We start from the raw sequence: 20,559 nt of genomic DNA, 5'->3' as shown, positions 1-20,559 counted from the left end.
GAAGAGTTCAATTCAACCTTGCTAGCTTATTACCTGGCAGGCGTGTTTTCTTAATCATTGTGTTGAAGTATTTTTATTTGGAAAACCATGCGCGGTAATTCAACTGTCCCCCTCCCTCTTCAGGTTCAAAATCAAGTGTCAAAAAAAAAAGTTTAAAAAAAAAAAAAGAAAAACACAGAGTTGTGTGAACCGGGATCAAAGTGTTTCCTCTTCATGTGCCCATTTAAAAGAAAATAAAAAATAAAAAAAAATTAGAAAGGGCAGCACTGAGTCGTGTATCGTTGTAAGATGTTGGATTAATTGTTTTTCTGCAAACGCATCCCAAAGATTTTGATTGGCCAGTGCGTTTACATTGCCTGAGAATGTGCTGATTTAAAAACAACATTTTTAATTTCACGTGAGCAATTATGTCCCCCCTCGTTCAATTTTAGGGTTCCGTTTGAAGACTGACTAGAAAGAGTTATGCCTTCCTTGAAATCAGATGGTTCATCCATAAATGCCTTACAATCGAAGTGGAACAAAGGCAATCGAGGTGGGAGTCGTCTCCCGCTGGCATTTGGAAAAGGTGTTTCATTTTTCTACTCGGAACAACAAAAAAAAAAAAAAAGAAATAGTTGCCTTTGTCTTGTGCAGGAAGTCTTACACACACTTATGCCCTTTCAGTAACTATTTTTTAATATAAAATGCTTAATTGTTGCAATATTTGTCAATTGAAAGTCTAGGAACTCGTACTTTTTTTTCTTTTATCTATCAAACCTTCTGTTTACTAATTAACTGCCATGTCCAAAATGTGATTTTATTTTATCTTAATTTTTTTTTTTCCGTTTTTTTTTTTTTTTCCGTTTTTTTTTTTTTTTTCTTTTTTTTTTTTTTTGCTTCAAACTGGACTTCCAACGTCTGCGATATTTTGTATGCCTTTTTATTTGATGTCCGTAACTTAAGACTTGGATACTTGATGATTTTATGTATTTGAAAATGTGTACTATTATTATTAGGTTGGCTATTTATACTATCAATGGATGTGTGATTTAGTACCGTGAGCGACAAAGTTGTACCTGTTCACCAACTTGTGAGAGTACATTAAATGATACACTGAAAAAACAACAAAGAGAAGTGTTAATGAGTTGTCATTTTCGGTGGTTATAAGTTGTTATAACCGTATGTGAATGGAAGTTTATTCTTGACTGTAGAAACAGCAGCTGGACAAAGAAAAGTTCATTCAAAGTCCACTTACCAGCTTTTGCTTTCAGCTGCATCTCATCAGCTGAGTGTGGAGTTTGTGGAGTTGTCAAAGTATTTTCTAAATGTCTGAAAACATTCTTAAGAATGAATACCTTACCTTTTTTATAAAAAAGATAGGAAGCAACGCGTCTAAATGATTTGGGCTCCTTTTTGAAAAGACGGTGCCAAATCCGTCTGTGGTTCTTGACCAAATCCAGAAACATGATCCAGAATCAAACTGATATTAGATGATTTCTGGGCTGGAAAAATTACAGCGTAAAGATTTAAGTTCTTAAATTTCATTTCAGTGGGATAATCTCACTCACCTTTCTACTTTTCATAGCTGTACTTTGTAAGTTTAGTCTCATTATCTGCTTTCTTAAGTACTATAAAGATAAGACCTGAGGAATCTCAGTGAGTGCAATTCTTTTCTTTCACTGTGGTGAGCGTAACTAATCATTATTACTCAATTCTTGTATTTAAGGACGTTTTGTGGTTCTTGCAGTTTGAGTATATCTATTAAATACTTCTAATTCACAACATCACACCTTTTTAAACTGCACTAGTTAAAAGTTCAGATAGTGAGATGAGTGACTCACGAGGAGGAGTGGAGGGGTCGACGAGTCTTTGAAATGTTTGCTTTGAAATAATGAGATAATAAAGGGGTCAAACATTTCAAAATTGCTCCATATTACGGTTAGTAGAGTTATATGGATGAAAAAAAAATGTTTCCTTTAAGTTTTATTCAACAAATAAGCCTCTTTTGTGAAACAAGAAAAACCCCAAATATTAAGTTTCTTGAAAAATGAATGAAAAATTGTGCAAAAATTATTGTTAAATATACTGAGCATTATTATTCAGGACAACATTTCAACTGAGTTCATTTTCATTGTTGCATGAATATCAGTTTCTCTGATGCCGTGGCTCCCACCCTGTGTGACGCCCCCTTGTGATCGTTTTAAAAACATACAGCCGACTGCATTTACACCCCCAAAGCCTCCTGTTCTCTGTTCCGAGTATTCCTGATGTGTGATTCGAACAGATGAATTTCACCGGAGAGATACAAACATTTAAAAAGCTCTGTTCATTTGCAATCATCTCCACTTTGATTTACACTTTGTAGACTTGACCAAACACCTTAATGCAATAGATAATTCTGATTGGTGGTTCATTTTATTGAAATGCAATCTAATGACTACAGTTCATGCACCACTAAGAAACTGTAAAGGCTTCAGTTTAGCTTCCAAGACGTACTTGTAGAAAACATCAAGTAGACTCAATTTAGGGTCAAAGTTTAACCTTCAAGATAAAAATCGAATCAAATTAAATCAAATTAAATTGTTGGAGAATTTTATAATGAACAGAATTTTTCTATAGGAAGCAAAACTAAATGCTTTTTTTTAAAGAAGGTTTTCCATCCTGAAAATCATTTCAGTTCAAAGTCTAAATATTTGCAATAATCAAACATGAAAACAAAAACCAACATTAAATTTAATGATGACTTCTAAAAGTACCACGTCGTAAACCACGTCACGGCTGCACACACCTGGATTGTCAGGTTTGTTTTGGAGGAAGAAATATCTTAAAGCTGTTGATCGTAGTAATTCAGCTTTAATTTGGATTTTTTTTTTTTTCCTGTTAGTTTTTGGCTTTACTCGTCCATACAAAACATGCGAGAGGTTATCAAAATGTGTTTATTTCCTCCTTTGTACAACTTGAAGATGTCACGTCGAACCTTGATATAATAAATAAGAAGTCATATAAAACTGCCAGAGAGGTTTCCACACATCACCACCCGCCGATCACAAAAACAGCAGTTGTCATGACAGAGAAATCATCAAACATATCCTACACTTAGAGGAAAAGGCACAGGCGGGGATTTAAGGGGATAAACAACAAAGATACTCACAAACAAATGTACCTTATCCAACAGTATAATTTGCGTATTGACACATTTACATAAACACACACAAAAACTTGCTTCGTTGTTGTTTGGATAGAAAGGGGGCTGGTGGGTTTGTACACATATAGTGAGTTTTTAATTTGGCAAAAATACGGACTACTCCTTTTTAATGTTACAGTACAGAGATGGCAAAACTGAGGTAAAAACTTTTTACATAAAAGCTGAGGGGTGTTGTTCAGTGTTGTTCAGGTGGCTTTGAGAGTTAAAACAAAAAAAAAAAATCGAGTTCCAAATGAGCTGACCAAATCAAAAAAAAAAAAAAAAGAAAAAAAAAAGACAAACACACAAACCAAGAGACAAAAACCCAAATGGACAAATCTTCCATGGAGTTCTGGTTTCTCCTCCAGTCTCTCACTTTTCCTCCCGTTCAGCTCCAGTTCCCTCCTCACATCTCACTGGGGCCCTTCATGCTGGAGTCCTTCGCTGAAACCGGTGACGCCACCATCGGTAGGACGCACTGCGACGACTCACAGTAACCGTTCAGACCGGCGGTACCAGGAGGCCCGGGAACGCCGGGAATACCGGGAACACCGCGAGGTCCCCGCTGTCCTTCACGGCCGTCTTTGCCGTAAGCCGGTCGGCCCGAGTTACCTGAAAGAAGAAAACGTAACAACTGAAAAGCTGATTCTTCAAATCGTAGCGTCTTCCCTGCTGAAGTGCCCTTGAGCAAATCACTTGTTTCTCTTAAGATGTACAGATTCTTCTCCACCATCGGCACCATCAGGGAGGCGTCTGATTGGTCCTAAATTCATTCTGCAGCGGGTCAACAAGCCTAAACGTGCAGCGAGTCCTAAAGAACTATCTTCAGAGACAAGAAGAGTCCTGCAACAGACGGTCTGAAACCCAGAGAGCCCTGAACTCAGCATCAGTCACAATTGTACTGCCTGAAAAAGGACTTTTGTTTTGTATATGTTGCATGTAATTAATTTGACTTCTAAATCTAATTTTAATGTATTTTGCACCCTTAGGTGCAGAGTGTGCTCTGAATTTCAAACGGCATCTTCCGTTGGACGATAAATAATCCTCAATGCTTGATTGAGATGCACCACAGTCAGAAACTGAGGACATTGTTCTAAAATCAGACGTCTCAGTCATGCTTGTCATTTACCTGGGAGACCAGGGGCACCTGGTTCTCCTTTGGGTCCTCTCGCTGTGGGTCCTCTGTCGCCTCTGTCACCCTGGTCGCCTGCGGAGAGGAGACATCACCAAGAGGAAACGCATAATTGAAGTTACTATTTTTAATCCAAACTGGGGCTCAGAGTTCACACCTCATCTGTTCCTTCATTAAAATGAAGATGAACTTGGCCGAGCCCTGAGGGGGGAAGTGGGTCACTGCGGCGTCAATGAACAGGATATAAATGAAACATGAAATTCTCATAATTTTGACAACAAATTTATGTGACGTGCAGATGATCAGAGGCAACAGATGTTACTTCCTTATCCCAGGGTGTCTGAGTACAGCTCTCTTTGTCCTGATTTAAAATCCATATATCTCACTGGAATTCACTGAGATGATTTTCATTATGTACAGATCCGGTCAGATCGATGCGTCCCTCTCCCGTGATGATCTTGACTTGTCTGGATCCACGATATCTGGGCTTTAAATCGCCTCTTTTTTATTATATAAAGTATAAAGTGCCACCAACTCTAACCTCTTCAATCAGACAACAGAACTAAGCAGCAAACACAACAAATGAGAGTCGAAGCTAGTGCTGAAGTGTTCTTCTAATGACGACCGGATAATCTGGATCTCACCTTTGAGTCCTTTGCGACCTATTAACCCAGGCGGACCCTTCAGACCGGGTAGTCCTCGTGATCCGGTGTGTCCGGGGAAACCGTTCTCCCCGGAGGGGCCTGGAGGTCCAGGTGGGCCGGGGGGACCGGGCAGCCCAGCGATACCTGACTCAGGCCTGCTCAGGCTGGCTGCTAGCTGGGCCAGCTGCTCTGTGACACAGGAGGACATGGTTTAGATTTGTGTTTTTTCTTGTCATTAGATGATGTCACATGTCCAGAGCGACCATCAGTCAATATAAACATCAGTTATCAGATCAAAAACCAGAAAAAAATTAGTATTGGGCTTGAGTTAAGTGTTCGGAAGGTGAGGTAGCAACTCTTCAGATGAAAATGGAGGCCACACCAATAAACGTTTCCCCCCCGTTTGACCACGTTTGCAGAAAATTAAAGACCTGCCACATGACTGACAGCACAGTAAAGAGCTGTTTGGTACAATCTGAAAGTTTGAAGATGATAAACACTTACCTTGCATTACCCTCATGCAGACTTGTTTGATGTGCGTATCTGTGGGTGATTTTCCCTGAACAAACAAAGATCATTGACAGCGATGAGTCAATTGTTCCTCCTGGCAATATTATGGGCAAACATCACATATAATCTGCCCCCTGAGGTGTTCCCAAATAGTTCAAAATAATCAACACTGAATCATCTCACCGCTGGTCCCTGTGCTCCTGGGAGGCCTGGTACCCCCATGTCGCCCTGCATGCCGCGTGGTCCCGGTTGGCCCACCTTGCCCTCTTTCCCTTGCTGTCCCCTGCCGCCCTCAGGTCCTTTGTTTCCTGTCTCTCCTGGTGGGCCTGTCTGCAAAAAACAAGAGCGACGGATAGAATATAAAATGTAAACTCAAGAAGCAAGTGAGAGTCTAAATCTAAACGTCCAAGTATTTATTTATATGAAAATGTACTTTTAAAAGTGGATTAATGGACTATATTGATGGAATTTTGCGGCAGTAGCTGGACTGCACTTAAGCAGCGTTAGCTTTTCATGGCAAAACTCAAAATGTCGTGGCTGTTGTTGCAGCTGGTTTTGCTTCCTAAACAGTTGGAGCTGAAATGTTGTGATGCAGTTATGATGAACATACCGATCCTTTCTCTCCTGCTTCTCCTTGGTCACCCTGGAAAAGAGACATCAATAATTAAAAGCTGCGTCCAGAGTTTGTAGAAAATGTGATGATGCTGCAGAGTAAAGCATAGGACCAGACTCTTTTTTTTCTTATCTTAATATGAAATATAATGTAAAATGGAGATTATTAATATAACAATAATGATTAATAAAGATTTGAGAACTCGCTCGTCAGGCTTTTCCAGACCTACATACAGATTCAATCCTCCTGATTGGCTGATTGATTAAACTGAATCAGACAGGTGTTCCAGCAGATGATCACTCACCAGTTCTCCTCTATCTCCTGGTGTTCCTTCATCACCTGGGGGTCCCTGAAATAAACACACATGACAGTTTTTTGGCACCAGCTGCTCTCCGACTCAACACTCTGTAATCTGTTTGACACGTTCATAATGTCCACATGTAATATTAAAACTTAAGTCACATACCTGCTCTCCCTTAGACCCATCAAGACCGACTGCACCCTGAGGAAAAAACAGAAAGATTCATTACCTGAAACTATTTTAATATAAAATAACTAAATCTGTAGCATTCGTTCTCAAATTATTAATAATGTTTACTGAGGCTTTTTCACATGTTGCAGGGCAAATTGTTTTATTTTCTTCCATAACTGTGCCTAAATTTAATCTCTCATTTTGTGTGTGACTGAACTTTGACCAACATTGCACCAAGTTTGTTGCAGAAATCAGACAAGCTGTAAACAAGCCCACTCCCGGCGAGCAAGACAACAGAAGGTGAACAGTGAAACTATTACTCAAAATGTTTGTTGTAAACATCCATCACAGTTTAAACAACAAACTTCCTGGTTTAAACTTCACCTGCAGTATTTTCAATAGTTGCACCCTCTTTTGTTTTCCTGTGCAATCAGGGATTTATTACCGACATTCAGTTGCATTCACTGTCAGTTTTACCTTCGATTAAAGTGGTTGAGATAATCTGGATCACAGACCGCCCGATCAGCTGACTGCACATGTTTGTTGCTCTGTCTAATTTTATTGCAGCGATGTTGCCATGAAACACGGATCTCAGCAAATAATTAGCTGTTATAAGTGATAGACCTAGCTGTAAAAATGAGAGTTATGGAGTTGCAATCACCAGGAATGATCCTTTAATTTGGGTGTTATTGTATTCAACTTGCTTGTCTTTTATCTGTGTATTTATCTTGCGCCATTTTGCATCTCTTACCCTGTCTCCTTTCTGGCCAAGATAACCAGCAGGGCCAGGAAGTCCTGGAAGGCCCGGATCACCTTTGCTTCCCTATTTAAACACACACATGAAAAAATAAACCGTCAAATACACAGGGTACATGCACACACACACACACACACACACACACACACACACACACACACACACACACACACACACGCACACTCAGAGTCATAACACAAGATCATCTGTGTGAAGTTACCTCCCCCACCTTCACCTCACCACATCTACAGAAAAAATAAAAACATTTCCAGCTTCACATCGTCAGAACGCATGCACTCCCCCTTACAATGTTTCTGGGCATATGTGGGTACTGATTGTGGCGTACAGTGAGCCGACCAGTTTCAGGCATTCCTGGGGAACAGAGAGCTCTTTCAGGGCTTCTCAGCTTCTTTTCCTGCCCCGAATCCCCCCTGAGCTGCAGAAAAACCCCTTGGGCTTTGAGATTTCTGTAACAAGAGGCCATTCATGCCCGCTCACCGGTGGATTAGAGACTTAACTGCAGGGACAGAAGTTCATAAAGGCCTTCCAACTTTTTAATAAGAAATCACAGCACAAGGCTTCACTGCCCAGATACAAAGTTTACCTTGGTGAATGATCCTCGTGTTGAATAATACGTTCAGGACAGCAGATAGTATTTATGAACACTGATCACTCGCTTTGTATTTCAGGGCACTGATGTTTCAGTTTGACAGAGTGAAGTTTTGCAGCAGCCTGAGCGGCACAGAAAAGTTCAACTGGCACTTTGCCCGAGAACTTTTTCAAAGGCTGCAACATTATTAATATTTTCTGCTTGACTACATTTCCCTTTATCAGAATCCTTTTGTTCACCTTTTCTCTATCCGTCTGCAGTCCTCATTTCTTCTGTGGTTTTTCCCTCAGCAATATTAGTATTATTCTGTCGTTTTCCTCTTAGGTTTAATTAGTTGTATCATGCAGTTTTATCTGCCAACAGGAGATTTCAGAAAACTTTGTGGACAGATAGTGGACAGTATTTGACTGAGTGATAATTAACCACATCTTGATTTTCATGGTTGTGATCCACATCTTGGTTGTTTGCCATGTTGTCATGTACTACAACCATATTTAAGAAACTAACGGAGGAACTTGTTTTTCCAGGGTTAAGTAATCAACCTATCATGTAACAGAAATGTGGGAGTTTTTTCTATCCTTCAAGAATAATTTCTTCTGAATGTAAAAGGTGTGCGATTGGCTGTTTCCTGTCCATACAGGTTCCTATTTACCACCAATATGGCATCAATGATATTAGAATAAAAGGACGAGCTTGTTTTGACTTCATGAACATCATGAAGTATTGTCAGTCTTTTCTTGATGCCTTTTTCCTTTGAAAAATGTAAAAATGTATGACTTGTAATGAATGCTTGGAGTATCACAGGGCTCTGTACTGGGGCCACACACTTTCTGAGAACTTCTTGGCACTTTTCTGTGCACCAGATTAGGGTCAAACCTTTGGAGTTATTCTTCTTTACTTGCTGTAACTTAATGCAGCAAAAACAAATGTAGTTTGAAGACACGTCATTGAAACCTATTCTCTAAACTGTCACCTCCACATGTACGGCTGCTTCCTGGGTGATTTCTTTTTCCGACACTATGTCAGTCTTTGTTTGTTGCCTGTGCTGGGTGAGGTTTTATTAGACACCCTCTCTGAGGTCTTACCCTGGCTCCTGGTGATCCCAGAGGCCCGCCAGGTCCTCGTTCTCCTCGTTCACCCTAAAAGTGAGAAAGAAAAGACTGAGTCTGGATAGAAAACAGAAATAGATGTCTAAATACAGTCAATTGTAATGATGTACATTGTACCCTTTTTAAGTTTTATTTTGCATTGTGATGCAGTTAATAACTAATATAATAATTTAATGTAGTAAGTGAAATGTAAACGCAGGAGATTTCAGAGACTCACTGGTCCTCCTCTGGGTCCAACAGGTCCCACCTCTCCCTGCTCGCCACGCTCCCCCTGGAAACAAATGAGACGGCAATTCAAATATCAGCATCGGCTTTTGTCTTTTACTTCAAATGAAAGTTGGTTGATTAATTTATGAGTTGAGGAAATTCCCCAACACTTAAAACACTTACAACAATTAAATTCCAAAGACAAAATTGGCTTTTGGCGGGTAGTTTAAAGTTTTCATTTACATATTTAGTCACTCCGAGGCTCTTTCCTATTGAAACATGATGGATTATGTTTCAACGTGCTTCAGACTTACTTGTTTCCCCGAAGACCCCATCAGTCCTACAACTCCTGGATCACCTGTGACACCCTGGTAACAAAAAGAGTCCAGTATTAATTCATTAAGAAAACTACTGTCTAGAAATGACTTTCAGCAGCAGCAGTAGTATAGTACAGTTTTTATGGTGTTATTCATATTGTATAGAAGATTGCACAAGATTTGATCATACCTTCAAACCGCTTTGTCCCTTTTGGCCGTAAGTGCCTGGTAAACCCTACATGAAGACAATAGTATCAAACAACATCTGAGCTAAAAAAAAAAGGCAAATTTGAAACTGTTAATGGTGAATCAGGAGGTCGGAGGTCACTTACAGGAAGTCCCTGAAGGCCAGCATCACCTGGAGCGCCACTTTTCCCTGGAATACCCTAAAAGCAACAAACAATCAAACTGTCAGACAAGGGGGGTTTGCGAACAGGCTCAAGTTCAATATTGTTTTGCAGCAAAAATAACTCTCACACACAAACTAGCAGTAGTACGTTACCTTGGATCCTGGCAGCCCAGGTATTCCCTCACGACCATCTGGGCCAGGTAGACCCTATGGATTACAGAGCTCATTACGTACAATACTACACACATTTAAATGAAAGTACAACTCTAGACAGAAGAGAACGGAAGGTAATATGCTTGATAGGAAATGATCCGAATAGGATTTGTGTATAAAAATCTGTTTAAATAGGCTTATATTCTTTGATATGAAAATATAGTCTGGAGACTGAACAGTGTATAATATAGAATACGGTAAAACATTAGCACCATTCATATGATTGTGGAGGTAGAAAGGTAGATAGGTGCATAGAAAGGTAATGAGGATGTGTGGGTAGGTAGACAATTGTAGGACAGTAGGTAGGAAGATGGATTTATTGCTTGATTGATTGATTGATTCTGGTTTTGATGAGATGAAACAATACTCACAGGCTCTCCTTTTGGTCCTGGGACTCCTCTGATTCCTGATGGGCCTCGCTCCCCCTGCAAAGACACAAACAAACAGACTTTAATAGAAAGAAGTTAAATTAATAATCTGATAAATGAAGGGTTTGTAGAAAAAACTAAAGAAGTAAACACAATTAGAGATGCTAATTAAGAGGCCACAAACGTATCTTTAAAATTGTTTTAGACTAAATATCATTAGATCCACAAGGATTATATTCTTGGCCATGATATTTTTCTTTGAATCAGCATTTAAGGAAATAAAAGCTGCAGAAAAAAAGTGTTTGTCAGTGTGTGATTTGTGTTTATGATCTTACCATCACTCCCTGTGGCCCGGCCTCACCTATGGCTCCTCTTTGGCCTGGATCACCCTAAAAAAAAAAAAAAAATGTAATCGGTCTCAGTTTAATCACAATTTTGTGTAAATAGTGAGGAGATGTCAGAGGAGGTGATAATAAGATGGGTACTCACTGGGCCTCCTTGGATTCCCCGAGGGCCCACATCACCAGGCTTTCCTCGAGCTCCCTGTTTGGGGAATCGGAAAGTTGCTGTTGTCAGTAAAAGTTGAATTAATTTAAGCCGAGTTCGATGTATGTCAATACAGACAATCAAGTCATCTGGTCACATTAGATTTACATGGTAAACCTAAAAATTTTACATACATTTTCTTTTTTAAGCTTTTATTTTGTTAGCGGTTTAAGACATCCTGTATCTTTTCCTATTTAGATGAAACTTTTAGTGACTCTTCTCGTGTTGCCAAGACATTTTTTATACTGTTTTATGAATTCAATCCATTAAACTCTGCAGTGCACAGTGTGACCTTGTGACCTCTTACCCTGTCCCCCTTGGAGCCCATTATTCCTGGGAGGCCTCTTGATCCACCTGGGCCCTAAAATTACTCAGCGGACAGAGGAAAAGAGAAAGAAATGTCCCATGTTAATATGTTTGACTGAGCGAAGGAAACTTTTCATCTGAGAGAGTACGGTGAAATATTTTACTGGTAGTCCTTGAGCTCCGACTTCTCCCGACCCTCCTTGTTCGCCCTCCTCTCCCTGAAAGTGAGCGTGACCCAGTTATGTCAGGATATGATATCTAACCATCTGGTTTTTTTTCAATCTGTTAAAAACTAGGTCTTTAGCATGATGTTACCTTGTGTCCTTGTCTTCCAGGCTCACCTGATTCACCCTTTACCCCTTTGTGGCCCTACAGGAAGGAGCAAAACATTAGAATTAATCTTAAAGTGCATTTCACTAACAGAACAAGTGAAATGATTACATTATGAGTCACCATCAGTGACAGAAAATAAAATCAGAAACACTAAAAGTTCACTTACTTTCATGCCGGGGAGACCAGAATATCCAGTCAGACCAGAGGGGCAGGCGTTGGGACACTGAAAAACACAACAGCCTATTTGAGGTCATGGAAAAGCCCTGCCACTAGGGGGCTCTACTGACAGTGACCCCCGACCTCGTGAGAAAGAGCAGGGAACGAAACTAATCTCTCTTTATTTTAGCTCATTTACTGTTAATTACTTCTGAATATATATTAGAGTGTTTTAGATTTTGCCTTCTTCGTTCCATGCTGTGGGTTTGTTGTAGTAAATTCTTGAACGGTTGCAGTGTGAACACAGCGATCTCAACAACACGGTAACACAACTTTGACAAAAGATCTAATTTTCTAATGAGTTTATTGACATGAAATTAAAAAAAAAATATTGATCTAAAACCTTCAGTTGTCAGCAGTGATATAAAGTGAGCGTTATAGTAAATGGGCTAAAATGTGCATAACCAGTATTGTGATTGTAAATTAATTTTCTTTGGGATCAAACTTACCAGGTCCTCGCCTTGATACACAGCAGGAGGTCCCTGGAGAGAAATAGGAAGTGTTTTTTTTTTCAGTAAAGATCACATTTCACAAGATTACAGGTCAAAGGAAATCATTACCCAGTAACTTCTATGAGTCAATATTTTCCCCACAGTATCATTCCACCTCTCTGAGAGGTGTTACTCACTCGGCAATCATGAAAATAAAATAATACTTCTTGACTTTTCATGGTCAGCCTCTCTGACGGTGTTTAACAGCAGTATAGACAGAGGTTGTGATATTTACCCGAGGCCCAGCAGGACCAGGAGAACCAACTTGACCCCTTTTGCCTCTCGCTCCCTGTGAGAGGCAAACGATTGTTTTTATTAATCTTAAAACTTCGTCAATTTAAAAGAGCATCTGTACACTTCATCTTTACACAAACTTAAAAGACAATCATACTCACAGGGGCTCCGACTTTGCCCAGTTCACCTGGCAGCCCGTCTGTTCCAGGAATACCCTGTTAAAAAACAAAACATGTCTGAACTGTCAACGGTCTGTTGTCAATAAAGCTTTCATTGAATATGCACATTCTTTTTAATAATCCACTGACATTTGTAAAGGGGATGTATTGGGAAAAGTGCTAGGATACCGCGTATAAGTAAAGCCATTAAAGCTACATCTGTAAGTCTCACCCTGCTGATGCTAGAGTGTACTGGGGGTGTGGTCAGTACACTCTGACATCATCAGACCGGAGGAGGTCGGTGAAACAAGCCTCGTTCATGCAACCAGATTACATTTTCTATAAATGCATAATGAGGATACGTTGTAATTTATGCATTTGGTAAGTGTTGATACTAAACTTCAGTAAAATTTATTTGTTTGTATTTGTTTATTAAACTGTTTTATGGTTATGTTTAGGAACTCTTTTTTTTCCAGGAGACGAGGTTGACTTTGTACATGGCTCTAGTCTTTTTTAATGTACGCTCAGTGTTATTTTGCAAAACCTTGATCCGATTTCGATAACACTTGCAGCGAACTTCTGCAATCTACAACACAGGATGGCAGAGAGTGGTCCAAACACAAACTACGCTACAGAAAATATTATATAACTTAACCAGTCATGTAGTTTTGAATCCAACAACTATTTTGTTGATAATAGTCAGTCAATAATTCAGTAAACAGGATTTAATTCACCCTAGAAGCAGATTTCACTTTCTTATTTAAAGTTATTTAAAGTTTTACAACTGAAAATGAGACTAAGTTGGTATTTTATTAAACAAGGACACTTATTTTTTACTGATGGAGCCCAGACTGAAACTTGTGTTCATTGCTTCCACGTGGATGAGCATTCAAGTTTCATCTTTTACTGTAATTATTCCTTTACCTACAGCACAGTAGGATAAGCTGAGGCAGTAATCGCTGTGTTTACCTTCCCATGCTAACCCGAGCTGAGATCTAATTATACAGGGGAAAACAGACCACAGAGTATGGATTACAATACTGAAGGTACTCACATCAAGCCCATCAGGTCCCACACCCTGTGAGAGAGACATCATGGATTGACAGAAATCAGTGCAGATCAATAAAGAAAATGTCAGTCAAGTCTTGTCCGATGCATAAAGACAGGGACTGCACGCTAAAGCAGCCTCGTTCTTTCACTTAATTAACGGTGGTAACAAGAGTACATTCAGGCTGCAGTTCAACTACAGAATGAATAAAATAATATGTGTGGGAGAGTTAAATAAATTGTGCTGTAACAAAGTTGAACAAACTAATTCTAATGAATCCTTAGATGGTAAAAACGACTGATCAGTGTGGGTGTGACGCTGCAGGTCTTCAAACAAATGTCCTGACTCCTGTAACTGAAAGAGCACATCAGTGCTGAGTGCTCAGACATGACACACATGCAACATCTGCATTATCATCTGCACTTACAGGCTCTCCAGTTGGTCCACGTGCCCCAGGATCCCCCTGAAAACAAGAAGAAATGAGACCTACATCAGCTTTTCTAAATCTTTACTGCACAGGGAAATGTATTAGAAAAAGCACAGTGGGTCCAAGTAGGAACCTGCTGCTATAAAATCTAAATCTGTAAAGCAGAAATAACATTTGATGAAGATTCAGCCACAGGAAACAATTTGATAAACTTACCTTTGACCCCATTAGACCCACCGAGCCTGGATCCCCAGGAGGTCCGACAGGCCCCTACAAAGATGACACAAAAACCTTTAAACACCACAGACATGTTAGAACGAAAACAGCTGACAACATCATGAAGCCGAGCTTTCCTGGGGCACAGACTTTTTATTTCTACAGAGTTAATAAAATAACATAAAATATGTTAAAATAGTTGTTGAGTTGAGAAAACTCAAATTTAATAATACAGATAAAGTAATTCCAGTGTTCACAAAAAAATCAAGTCAAATGAATTTATCTGTTTCTGTGCAGGAAATGGAAATCACAGATGTGAGTCTATAAACTGTGATGGATGTAATAATTTAATTTTAAATTTGTCTAACCTGGGTTACTCTCTGCAACGTGTCTTACTATCATAGCTCTTGTGTTTATACAACGTTCCCAGTTCACAGCATTTCATTTAGTGCTTGTATCAAACTTATCAAACCTCCTCCGCACATCTTCGGAGACTCATTACAAATGTGATATCAGAGGTGAGGGTGTGGCCTTGGCTCCTCCCCTTACTTGCCCCCTCCATAAATAACCCTCAAAGCGCTCTCCGCTTGGTCAAAGGCATCAGTGAGATAGAAGCGAATCAACGGCACCTGAAGCCAGACATTCAGTCTACGACCAGAGCAGATTACGTCTGTCTCAGAGCGAAAGGTAGAAACCCAGAAAAAGGAAAATTCCTCCTCAGATTCTCATGAAACCAGCAACATCACCGCAGCAGACGGCAAACACACTGAGTCCATTCTGCGTCGCCTTTCCTAGCATACAGTTCTCTCCTGTCAGCCGTCTCTGGGCGGCCGATTCCCCCCCCCTACACTGCCCTCGATCCCACACAAAAAGACCCCTGTTTCTGTCAGGAAGCTACTCGAGACACTCCCTTAAATAGTCAGATTGATTTATCCAAGGAATGTTTGTTTTTTTTTTCTCCTCCATCCACACTGTTCTTCAGAGGAGGTCCAAGACAAACTGCTCACACAGCAGCAGATCTGAATATCTCAAGTCCTCCAGCTCAGATCTTACACACATTCAATACATCCTCAGAGTTAAACCAGCAGGACTTTCATCTACTCGATTAAAGCAGCTGGCGGGTCCAAAACTCAACAGAGGCTTTGGAATAGAGACGGGGACCCCGGCTGCACTCGCTGTCCAATGTGTCTGTCAGGTGAAACACTTGTCCAGCCAAAACCAAAACCATACCAGTCTGTGCCTGAAGTCACCCTCACCTACGTCAACATGTTGTTTCACTTACATCTGCGCCTGGAAGGCCCGGAGCTCCAGGGACTCCGTCTTTGCCGTTATCGCCATCAAGACCCTGGAAGCAGAAGTTCACTTCTCATTAACTCGATTTTAGTGAGTGAATCATTAATAAAGTCGTGTATTTATACTGTATTCTGCATGTGAAGGGAGAAATTTGAGAGTCCACTCACTGGTCCGCCGTTCACTGTGGAGTCTTCTCCTCTGTCGCCCTGAAGATGCGAGAAGAATGACGTTTTTTCAAAAGTCCAAACTCCTATTTTCTTGTTGCACAGGGAGTTATTTACTGGTCCATGATCACAGAAATTTGGGGGATATTGTAACCTGATGTTTTAAATTCTGTAATTTAAAAAGGTCTTACACATGGTGGGTATTTTACAGGGTTATTCCAGTATTTCTGGATCCAGCATGTTTAGATTTGGCCTTCTTAAAAGCTAAAATACTGAGATTAAATGGTGAAGCAGCTTCGAAGCAGCTTTTAGACCTTAATGCAAAAGAGAAAAAATGATCTGAACAAATAAAATAACAACAGAACAATTCAAAACATGTACTTTTGTGAATTGGAGGAACTTGAACTCAGCATCCCTAAAATCCTGGTCACAGCCCTGTTGTTGTTGTTGTTTACATAGAAACTAAGAAAAACAGACTTTTATCTGTGCAAACATGACACGTATACGAGTTTACATGTATGCACATTTTTATTTTCCAAAGGACTTCATTGTTAAAACCTGCTCCACTGTTCACTGAGCTGATTAACCCAGAATGAACTGAACCACGGCTTTGACCCACATCTGAATACTGAAAAGACGAAACGCCAACTTACATCAATGCCATCCACTCCGGGCACGCCGGCGGTTCCTGGTGGCCCCGTGGGGCCTCTGGGACCGACTGGGCCCCTCTGTAGAACAAACACAAAAATCAGTTTTTGCTTTCTTTTCAACTGAAATGAATCTGTAAATATCATCCAGTGCTGCTGCTGCTGCTGCTGCTGCTGCTGGTGTGAAGGGCAGCTCACACAGAGTCTCATTGTTTGGGTGATGTGAGGGGAAAGGTCGTGAAACTAAACCTGGTTTCCCATTATAGTCCCATTATACCAGCTAAGTAACTGCATGTGTTCAGATTACTGCTGCTGTCTGGAGCTTATTGGTGCCAGGTGTGCACACAGATATGAATGGACATCACTTATGGACAGTTTCTAGAAAAACTTTATGAAAAATACAAACTGAGACCATACATTTAAAGATTTTGTTGAAAAAACACGACTTTCACTTTAAATTCACTTTATTTCTCAATATTTACTTTCCTCATACTGATTCTGTTAATGGCTCAGACAATAACAATGTGTAATACCTATATGTGGCCAGCTTTACCAGCTTTGTAAAAAGGTTAGAAGAAGCTTATGTGAAGGAAAATCTACAGGATACTAAAACCATCAATTACATTTGAGTCTCTAAAAATGTTCTGATTTAAGTAGATCTAATTAAAAAGCATTAAAGTAGAAGGATCTTGCTAAAACAACACACACAATACTGAACAACACACATAAGATGAACGTGCCAACAGGAATACAACATAATACTGTGTTTAAGCATCATACAAACACCCAAATTCTCTTTTTATCATCTAAATTATATTATAATATATCGATGCATAAGAAATAAAACACCATAAAGTACAATAATGTTTCTATAAACTCGTCACTGAGCACTGAGTCTTTTTTTCCAGGAGATAAAGGAGAGTAAAGAAAGAGCAGCTGTGTCTCACCTGAGCAGAGCAAATCAGCACGATTTGCAGTAAAAGCACCAGCAAAGAGTCCCGACAGATCCCGGAGAGAGCCATGGTCTTCCCAGGGCCGAGGAAGACACTAAAAGTCCCTTTTTCCCAGATTAGAGACGGGGCTCACGGACGGTCCACCTGTCAGTCTCCCCCCTGACTAAAACCCCACCGCCTACTGGAAGGGGAGGATGTTAGAAAGTCCTGATTATTCATGAGAAGCTGAGGCTGTGCAGGCTGACTGGAGGAGGAGGAGGAGGAGGAGGAGGAGGAGGAGGACGAGGAGGAAGAGGAGGAGGAGGGTTTATCTGGGGTGTGCTTACCTTGACTTTGAAATGAAAAGAAATTCAAAGCTGAAAGTTCAGTGGAAGTTGACCAAGACTATGGTGCTCTTTTACCTGGCTTGGGAAATTACTGTAGACCTTAGTATTTGCATATTTTTGCACTTTAAACTAAAATAGAAAAAGGGGGGCTGAGGATTTCAAATGGAAAAGTAAAATATATTGTCCACTGGTTCCATTTTTTAATCTTCTAAGTATGACACCTAGAAAACCAAAAAAAGTTTGAAAAGTTAAATCCTAATGTAGACCCTTCACAAAACACTGGGTTATTGAAGTCCATGCATTTTCTGATGTTGTTGTACTTTGATCCTACTGCCACTAGATGGTAGTAAGAAGCAGTGTTTTACTGATAGACCGTTTTATTACCCATGTGTGTTCCTAACACCATGTCTTTACATTTGTCTTTGTACTGTTCTATATTATCTTTTTGTCTTAGTGTAGTAAAGATCTCTATTTTCTTTCATTTTCTTCTTCCTTTCCTTTCCTTATCACCGATTGGCTCTTGTTTTCTCACCCTCCACCCCTCACTTACCTGATAAGTGTTCACCTGGGCACTAGAAGATTATTTAAGGGCTTCACTCCACTCATTCACTCTCTTAGAAGTTTGTTACTCTTTAATTTCTATAATTTGTCTATGTTAGTCTCAGAGAACCTTCTTTATCCTTATTTCTTTAATAAGTACATGAGACTATTTTGAATTTAATCTTTATTCTTTGTCCTTTCAGAACCCGCAGCCCATGTGAGTCTTCCTTCATGTTTGTCCAAAACTAAGAGAAAACAAGATAAGACAGGAAATCGATCAGCAGATTTTTTTTTCTCACTTGCCCTCAGGGCTTCCGTAGTTTATAGTTGAACGACAAAATAACCGTAGGTCAGACTTGCACTTACTTAATGCATATTAATGATGTGAAGAGGAAGGAAGTCTGTCTTACTTTAACAGCCTTACTTCTCTCTCCTGCTTGCTGCTCCTGCGTATAGAGGAACATCATTTTTCTCTCTTGTAAGAGGATTGTTTCTTGATGCCTGATATTTCTTTCATTCATTGTTCACCAGCTGATTGTTTGATTGTCTCTGGAGTCACACAGAGAGATGAGAGGAGCAGCTATGAGTTTAACAGCAGCATCAAGTGGATTTGTCGTCCTCCTCCTCACTGTACCAGGTACTGTACATCTACATTTACTTTGTAGGACGTTCAGTAAACTTACTGAGAACAAGCTGAAACAGGATGAATAAATAACTGTGCAGTTAATGTTGTTTTTCTAATGTGATTTTTCTCTCATCACTTGTTTAGCTGTTTTTTTTTTTATTGTGATGTTAAACCAAAGTCCTTAGATCTGTTCAGTGTTTTCACACATGCAGCATCTCTCAGTATCTTTGACCTCAACATGTTAGTGGTGAGTATTATTGCACAGTAAGAGTTGTGCTGTTTGAATTAACTTTATAAATGGAGCTGTAAGTGGTTCATCTGAAGGATTCAGTAACTGAAGAGTTAATCTACAAATGTCTGTACATTCTGTTTAAGAGAACAAGATAACATCTACCAAGGCTCAAAATAACCAAATGTCCGTTAATCTTGTTATTTGTTGATGTCAGTGTGATGTTTCCACTTCCTGTATGGTCAATAGTGATCTGCCTTTCAATATCTAATATCACATAAAGTAGCAACCAAGTGTGAAGACGTACATACATACTCACTCATCTTTACATAAGATCTCTACATTTCTAGGTTCTACTGTTCATTACAGCTGCATTAAGATTCACAGGTCCAATGGTTTTCTGTTTGGACTTCTCCATGTCTGTGTTCACTGTGGCTTAATACAGCAACTACATCAAGAAGCCAGAAACATTATTAACATCATGAGTTTAAAAGTGAATAAAAAGGAAGAGACCATAGGAGAAAAACATGACTTTACCTCAGTAACATATATATAACAATATATAACAACATGACAGACATCTTTGTCTTAAACTCACAGTGAGAAGTGTTGGAGCCAAGTAGTTTTACAAATGTATTTTAGTCATGTAGCAGGTTTCCATGTTGAAGAACCTCCATAAAGTTTCTCTCTGTTGTTGTGAATCTGATTGTGGTTTCTGCTGCTCTGTGTTACAGTGATACAGGGTCAGAGTGACTGGAGAGTGTTTTACTCTCGCACTCACATCTGTGCCTCTAAAGGATCAACAGTGGTTATATTCTGCAGCTACAGATACCCATCCATGATAAATGGTTACTATACTACAGTTGAGGAAACATTCTGGTTTACTAAATGGATTAATGATGCTGTGGATCTGAGAACAGACTCAGACTACAGAGGTCGTGTGGAGTATAATTGTCGTACATGGAACATCTGCACTCTGACAATCAGAGACCTGAGAGAGAGCGACTCAGCTGAGTACATGTTCAGATTCACAACAAACCAAGGTGGGAAATATTTTGGTGAACCTGGAGTCACTTTGTCTGTCACAGGTAACGTTTTCACTGGAATATTTATCAATTTGGTTCCAATCATTAACTACTGAGAATCTGTGTTTGTTGCTTTGATTGTACTTTTCTAGTTTAATTAATGTCTGTTCTCCCATCACATGTCCAGACCTCCAGGTGCTGGTGGAAAGATCATCAACCCAGACAGAGCTGAAGTGTCACAGCAGCTGTAAAGCAGCTGATCGTCCTTCATATGTCTGGTACAAGAACGGACTGAAAATGAAGGAGGAAACATTTTCC

At 39.8% G+C, this 20,559-nt stretch overlaps 2 protein-coding genes across 2 annotated transcripts in view; one reads left to right on the top strand and one right to left on the bottom strand.

The window, feature by feature from the left end:
* Positions 1-2,899: 2,899 nt before the first annotated feature.
* Positions 2,900-17,660, bottom strand: col9a1a (collagen, type IX, alpha 1a). The gene is made up of 32 exons (XM_023420724.2): positions 17,491-17,660; positions 16,550-16,624; positions 15,900-15,938; positions 15,722-15,784; positions 14,440-14,493; positions 14,224-14,259; positions 13,803-13,826; positions 12,752-12,805; positions 12,592-12,645; positions 12,315-12,347; positions 11,816-11,872; positions 11,632-11,685; positions 11,481-11,534; positions 11,318-11,371; positions 10,954-11,007; positions 10,800-10,853; positions 10,468-10,521; positions 10,037-10,090; positions 9,867-9,920; positions 9,725-9,769; positions 9,532-9,585; positions 9,228-9,281; positions 8,987-9,040; positions 7,286-7,357; positions 6,529-6,564; positions 6,367-6,411; positions 6,060-6,092; positions 5,633-5,779; positions 5,444-5,498; positions 4,940-5,128; positions 4,293-4,370; positions 2,900-3,775 (listed from the first exon to the last, which is right to left on the bottom strand). The coding sequence occupies exons 1-32, from the start codon at positions 17,563-17,565 to the stop codon at positions 3,570-3,572; spliced, it is 2,064 nt and encodes a 687-aa protein (XP_023276492.1). The 5' UTR covers positions 17,566-17,660; the 3' UTR covers positions 2,900-3,569.
* Positions 17,661-18,706: 1,046 nt separating this feature from the next.
* LOC111665651 (sialic acid-binding Ig-like lectin 13) overlaps positions 18,707-20,559 on the top strand; it is a 6,494-nt gene continuing 4,641 nt past the window's right edge. The window contains exons 1-3 of the mRNA XM_087177811.1: positions 18,707-18,999; positions 19,951-20,304; positions 20,429-20,556. Coding sequence (XP_087033937.1) covers positions 18,930-18,999; positions 19,951-20,304; positions 20,429-20,556 — 552 coding nt within the window. The 5' untranslated portion in view covers positions 18,707-18,929. The remainder of the gene's footprint in view (positions 19,000-19,950; positions 20,305-20,428; positions 20,557-20,559) is intronic.

This window comes from Seriola lalandi, unplaced genomic scaffold (assembly GCF_002814215.2).
Source record: "Seriola lalandi dorsalis isolate HSWRI2012SDOR001 ecotype SW California unplaced genomic scaffold, Sedor1 jcf7180002054656, whole genome shotgun sequence".
NCBI lineage: Eukaryota > Metazoa > Chordata > Actinopteri > Carangiformes > Carangidae > Seriola > Seriola lalandi.
The sequence above is the reverse complement of the archived record's forward strand: the minus strand, read 5'-3'. Positions and strand labels throughout refer to the sequence as shown.